The sequence below is a fragment of the Apteryx mantelli genome, chromosome 1 (assembly GCF_036417845.1).
Source record: "Apteryx mantelli isolate bAptMan1 chromosome 1, bAptMan1.hap1, whole genome shotgun sequence".
Classification (NCBI taxonomy): domain Eukaryota; kingdom Metazoa; phylum Chordata; class Aves; order Apterygiformes; family Apterygidae; genus Apteryx; species Apteryx mantelli.
In genome coordinates this window covers 158,132,146-158,138,526 of record NC_089978.1, presented here as the reverse complement: position 1 = coordinate 158,138,526, position 6,381 = coordinate 158,132,146, and the positions used below count along the sequence as shown (strand labels likewise).

Here is a 6,381-nt window from a genome sequence, read left to right as displayed (position 1 = left end):
GCCGCTCTTCCGCCCGCAGGGCCGGGCCGGGCCGGGCTGGGCCGGGACTACATTTCCCGCCGGCCCCCGAGAGCGGCGGCGGCGGCGGGCGGGTACAAAGCGGAGCTACCTGGCGCCGCAGGTGAGCGCTGGCAGGTGAGCGGGGCCGCGCTGGGGCCCTCCCGGGGCAGGTCCGGGGAGGGAAAGCCCTGCGGGAGAGGCTTTTTCCCGGCTCCTCAGGCAGGCAGGCGGGCAGGCAGGGAAGCAAGCAAGCAAGCAAGCACCCACCCACTCTCCCCGGCTCCAACCCCCCGGCTGGGGCGGTGGGGGCAGCCCCGTAGGCCCCCCCCCCCGGGGCGGTAGAGCTGCCGCGGGGCCGGGCCAGGGGTCTCCGGTGGCCCCGCCGGGCCGGGGCAGCAGCCCCTCACTGCTCTGCTCCCCTGATGCAGGCTCGCCCGGGAGCTGCAATGCCTTTCTCCCACTCGGGCGCGGATGAGGCCTTCGACTACCTGTTCAAGATCATCCTGATTGGGGACTCCAATGTGGGGAAGACCTGTGTGGTTCATCGCTTCAAGACGGGGCAGTACAATGAGAAGCAGCAGAACACCATCGGGGTCGACTTCACCGTGCGCTCGCTGGACATCGATGGCAAGAAAGTGAAGGTCAGCTGTGGGAACAGGCCCCAGGTGCTCGGTGGGAGCAGTGGGGTGGGGAAGGTGCTGCAGGGGCAGGGCAGCACCTGTTCCCATCTGTGCTTCACTGCCACAACACTGGCCTGGCCTGTTCCCTTCTGAAGGGAGTAGCACAGTGTCTCCTGCTCAGCCTGGGCAAAGGGAGCAGTCCAAATGTGCCTGCTCTTCTGCTCAGGAACCACACTGAGGGGAAGCTTTCCCTCAGAAAGATGCCCCGGGGAGGCTGTCACCCTCATTTGGGTGCATATTTGATCTCATGGCTGCTCTGGCCTAACCTGTTGGGAGAGCTTGCATCTTGCCTGTGTGGAGCTCTTTGTGGAGCTCTTTGAAAGCTGGTTTTGGCTTGGAAGGGAGGAGGGGTGTATCTCTTCCCTCTTTCAGAGATGTGGGAGCTGAATCTGGGGAACTAAATAAGAAATAACAGAGGGCTCTCCATTCAAAGACTCTGCCCTGATGAGTACTTGACCTAAGGGAGGATGAAGACTTACAAGGTGGACATCAGAAGAAAAAGTTAGCCAGAACTTATCTCCGTGTGCAGATGGCCTGTTCTGTAATGCCTTATGTAGCCACTTCCTTCACTCTGCCCAGCCCTGCACCAGGGCTCCTCTACCCATTTTCACTTTCTGTTAAAAGGCTGTGACACTTAATACCTCTTCCTTAGTATAATTATTGAAACTGGGTTTCTTGGCCTGTTTGCCAAATTTGGGGTTACTCCTATGGCTTGCTCTTTTGTCTGTGTAGGTTGCATAAAAGTGTATATAAGTATGTAAAGACCTTTTTCAGATCTGGACAAGGTGAAGTCACGGTGAGGTGTAGTGGAGTGAGCTGGGACGAGTCTAGCTGTACTGGAGACAAGGGCCAGTGGTTTCAGAAACCATAGTTCTTGATGGCAAATGCATAGGAAGCAGCATTCACAAGTCATCACAACTTCTATCTTTCTCTTGCAGATCCAAGTGTGGGACACAGCTGGCCAAGAACGCTTCCGGACGATAACCCAGTCTTATTACAGGAGTGCTCATGGGGCCATTCTTGCCTATGACCTTACTAGGAGGTCCACATTTGAATCTATTCCTCACTGGATTCATGAAATTGAAAAATATGGTGCTGCAAACTTGGTCATGATGTTAATTGGTAGGAAGCTAACTTTAAATATTCTGATGTTTGGCCTTTTCTAAACGTGTAGGTATAAAATTCCTCTCGTTTTCCTCCACGCACACTACTTAAGCATCTACAAACTATGCATTAAAGAACACAGTTTTAATTATAAGAGATCAGTATATGTAGCAATTTGACCTAAACTTAAAATGGGGGAAAGTCACAGCCTGATCTTGACAGGACCAAGCCAAAAAGGTGATTTAGGGGTTTTTTTCTGTTGCAGACTGTAAGAACTTCTTCCTTTTAAGCTGGAATAATGTAACAAAATTGCTGCTAGTCTACCAAGCAGAGACAACTCTGCTGATGTTAGATTTGCAGTAAGCAAGTCTGACCCTATATTCCTGATGTGCAGGAAGAGTGTAACAGCTTGATAATTCAAGGTGAAGAGGCATGCACAGAGCAACACAACTCCTTCTTCTCATCTTCCCTCTCTGTCCTTCTGATATGCATGTGCATTGCTCTGTAATGGGATTCCGACTAGATAAGACAGTAGGTAGAGATATGGTTTTTGCAGAGCACTAAGGTGTCTGCTTGCCTTCTTCCCACTTTATCCAACACACACTCAACATGTTTTACCTTTTGAGGAAAGGAATGGGTAGAAATTGTTGAGACTGGAGCTGGTAGGAAGCAGGGTGGTTCTTTTCCTTCGTGTTTCAGATAGTTATTGCTCTTCCCTCCCCTGAGGAAGAGGTCAGAAATGAGAGAACTGACACAGTAAAGTGGCAGAGCCTTTATTTACCTTCCACTGTTTGTGCCTGTTCCGCTATGGCACTGTGCCAACAACAACACATGCAGCAGTAGACCAAAGGGGCTCTTCAGGATCTGGAGTGTTGAGCCCCATAGCACAGCAGGCATGCGATCTAAGTTCCTGCTTGTGCCCCTAGCAAATTATCTACTTCTGCTTTGGTGAAACGGTTCTTCTCTTCTCCCTCTGAAGAAACAAATAACAAATCCTGACCCGCACATAACTGCAGTGTTTGGTATGAATAAGTCACTTGACTTTGGTAAGTTTTTTCTAACCTTTTCTGTGAATTTAAAAAATGAGACCTATTTTTGTGTGTAGTGGGGGCTTTTTCTTAAGAAAGAAGTTCTGTAATGAATAAAACTAAAGTTTTTGTCAAGGATCCACATTGATCAGTACTTTCTTCCAAAGCTGATGCTGTTTATGTTTTACTTGCTTCCAGCAAGAACTACTTATACATCTGGTTAGATGTAGTCATTTTAGCACATCTTTCTGCTATGAAAGGTTAAGAAATATAACCTTCCCATCTGGAACTGGAGGAGGAAGGGGATGAGTGTGTGTGTGTATGTTTTGTTGTTTCTTTTGTTGTTGTTTTTTTTCTTTTTTTAAAGAAAGCAAATATCCCTCAAGCAAGGATGGTGGTACTGGGGTGTGTGTGTGTTGGGGGAGCGAGGGGGAAATGTTTATCTCCTTGAACTGAAGGGATTTGTTTGGGGAAAAGTTTCCTTACTCAGTCTTCAAATTCAAGACTTGAATTTAATGAAAGGCTGCCTTGAGACTATGAATGTAGGCTTGTCAAACACTGTATGTACCAGAACTGATGGTTGTTTCACAAGTGTTGAAACTACATAAAAATATGCAAAGATGTCTTATCTGAGGTGTTCTGTTATTTTTGTCATTTTTGGCTAAATTGCTTTCAGTGAGTGTTTCAACTATATATACAGAAGCTTCTTAAGTATATACCTTAAGCATTAAGGTAGCTGTCTCTTTTGACACTACCTTAAAATGACTGACTTGTAGAAATAGGTCATGTTAAAATCCGATTGTTAACAGTTGTGCAGGTTCTTTGGTTTTTTTTTTTTTAAAGAAGAGATCTAAATTAGTCTAAGAACATTCCAGATCCTCAGTGCTGAGCGTCCACTTTGAAATGTGGCAAAGTAGCTTGACAGTAGCAGAACACATGTGGCTTCTGTTAAAAGTTGAATGAGGCATAAACTTTTATGCAAGGTTCTTTTGACTTACTCTATGCAATCACTACAGTTAATCTAACTTAAATGCTTCCAATGTTTAAAAAGGAGTAGGGACAAATAGTTACTTCTAAATAATCCTCTGACATCACTACCTATGGCAAATAATTAGATGACCACAGTGGGGGGGGTTGTTTTGTTTTTTTAAATTAATTTGATAAACCTACAGCTACTCTGCATGTTCTGTTTTCTTGGCTTTGGTCTGTTCACATCTTGCTTTTCCAATAATACTTATTCCCAACATAAACTGGTTTTGTGAAATAATAGGAATTATATATTGTATTTAAAGAAAATTTTGGAGAGACTAAACTAATTCATTACTTATCTGCCTTCTTTTAAGGGAACAAATCAGATTCACCGGACAAACGCCAAGTCCTGTTTGAAGATGCCTGCACACTGGCAGAGAAGTATGGGCTCTTAGCTGTATTGGAGACATCAGCAAAAGAAGCCCAAAACATAGAAGAGGTGTTTCTGTTAATGGCTAAGGAGCTGATGGCCCGAAATACTTTACAGCTTCATGGAGAGAATCCTCCAAGCAGCATCTATCTTGATTCCAGGCCAGTGATTGCCAGTCCAAGTGCAGAGAAGACCCAGTGCCTCTGTTGAAGAGAGGTTTCAGGAACAAGAATTTGGAAGTTGTCATTTTTCTGAGGCAGTGTGATTTGATTTTGTTCAAGTTATGGAAGTTTGCTATGTGGCCTCAAGCCATCTTTCTGATATCTCTACCTTGCAGTTTGACCTGTAAGTATCTCTAGAGATTGGTGTTGCTGCTGTTAGCAGAAGTTACTTTGAACATGGCAGCAGATACTTTAACATGGACTTCTGAGCTGAGAGGACTTGGGAAGCTGCCAGCCTTTACCTTAACCAAAGAGGACTGTAAACACGATGGCCTTATAATTATATCCTTGAGTGGTTTTCTGGCTGTGCCAGAAGGCTAATTTGCACCAGAGCTCTGCATTGATTTGAGCTTTCTGAGATGCACAGTTTATTTTAGTGCAAGCTCTTTAGTCTTTGCTAGCTTTAAAGTGTCAGACTATGAACAGTACTAACTCATTGCTGCCTAACCCTCCATTTTGGGGGAGGTCCTGGTGTCAGACATGTAACCACCCATCCCAAGGAATTTAATACCAACACCTGTAAGAGGGTACACAAATTCATAACCTCTGTGTGTATTCCCTCACCAGACAGCCTAGAGACATGCCCAGGGTTTTACAGCAGGCAGAATATGATATTCTAGGGTACCAAAAACCCTCTTGTGGCAGTGAGGAGAGTTGTTGTTTTTTTTTTTCTCTAATTGTAAGAATTGTCTCCAGTACTGATCTTTCTCTTGCTATGTAGATGTACTAGGAGTAGTGACACTTCCAAGTGCACAGTAATGGCCTAAATGAATGGTGGGGTGAAAGGATTTTTTTTTTTCTTTTAAAACCAACCTTGACTTCTGCTGATAAGGCTTTTGATTAAAGTAGTGCATCAAAAGCTGCTGTAGTTCCTGTGGTGGACCAATGACAGCTTAAGAGTATGCCTCTAGATTTTTAAGGGGGTGTAAAGGGGACTCAAACTCCTGTATAACTTAGTCACGGTTAGGATGGTTTAGTAATGTAACCTCATCTTAGAGGAGTAAGGGAATAGTAAGGGAGAGCTTCCCCTAGAGAGTACACACGCTATTGCTTTGGAAACTTAACCCAACTGAACATTTTGGTGTTAGTAGAAGGTTTTGTGTTGGTCATCTCAAATGCAAGCTCTGGTGTAGATGAACTTGCTACCCTTATGTACGGGAATTGCAGAAAGGTTCTTTCATTTTTTCAGTAGATGGAAACAGGGAAGGAGAAAGAAATATTACACAGAGAAAGCTTTTTGACCACATTCCCCGTGTACCAGAGTATCACTTATGCTGTTAAACTATGAACAGGAAATCATACTCTTTGATAAAATACAGTTTGGTTACATGCAAAGAAGCCCTGGAAAGACTAGTAAGCTGCCCACTTACCAGCTGGCAATTTAATTTACCTGTTCCCCATTCCTCAAAAGTGGGGGAAAAACATGTAGCAAAATTGTTTGGAAAATCTTGAAGCACAAAAAAATAAAATACACTGAGTGATCATTGATTTATAGTCTTGCACATGATATTTCTAATATGTTATTAACACTTTCTCTGACCAGGTTCTTTGCTATTAGATGCCAAGTGCAGATGTTAATTCAGCTACTTGTAAACCAAGGGAGAAATCTTCAGTGCTAGTTTCTAAACCATTTGCTACAGCCTACTGTGGAGAAAGCTTTATCTTCTTCAGGTATCCTCTTTCTGACCTGTGTGCTTTTTCTATCTTAACTTCATCTTGCTTTTGTATTAGCCTAATAATTGAATGCAATTGGCATATTTAAGCAACAGTACACACAGTAACTTTTCAAAGTAACTGAACAAGTAACAATCCACCCTCCAAACCACCATTTTCTATCCCTCTTGTCACTAGGGAAAACAATCAGACAGATTTAATATTCCTATGTGTTTAAAAAACAAACTACCTCCTCTGCTGTCATGTAACAACTGTTACTTTTTTTTTTAGTATCT

At 44.0% G+C, this 6,381-nt stretch overlaps 1 protein-coding gene across 2 annotated transcripts; it reads left to right on the top strand.

Annotated features, from left to right (window-relative positions):
- Window positions 1-39: 39 nt before the first annotated feature.
- On the top strand, window positions 40-5,920 carry RAB19 (RAB19, member RAS oncogene family). Of its 2 annotated transcripts, none has more exons than XM_067307980.1 (4): window positions 40-121; window positions 429-641; window positions 1,619-1,802; window positions 4,156-5,920. In XM_067307980.1, the coding sequence occupies exons 2-4, from the start codon at window positions 447-449 to the stop codon at window positions 4,419-4,421; spliced, it is 645 nt and encodes a 214-aa protein (XP_067164081.1). In that variant the 5' UTR covers window positions 40-121; window positions 429-446; the 3' UTR covers window positions 4,422-5,920. The 2 variants fall into 2 exon arrangements, with proteins under 2 accessions (XP_067164081.1, XP_067164074.1); XM_067307973.1 differs by having other exon boundaries at window positions 40-135.
- Window positions 5,921-6,381: the final 461 nt, after the last annotated feature.

What these genes read in the sequence shown, in the direction of transcription:
- RAB19 (XM_067307980.1), top strand. Translation starts at nt 447, where the DNA reads ATGCCTTTCTCCCACTCGGGCGCGGATGAGGCCTTCGACTACCTGTTC. An exon ending in TCGATGGCAAGAAAGTGAAG is followed by an intron (nt 642 to 1,618) that starts GTCAGCTGTGGG and finishes TTTCTCTTGCAG; the next exon opens with ATCCAAGTGTGGGACACAGC. An exon ending in CTTGGTCATGATGTTAATTG is followed by an intron (nt 1,803 to 4,155) that starts GTAGGAAGCTAA and finishes CCTTCTTTTAAG; the next exon opens with GGAACAAATCAGATTCACCG.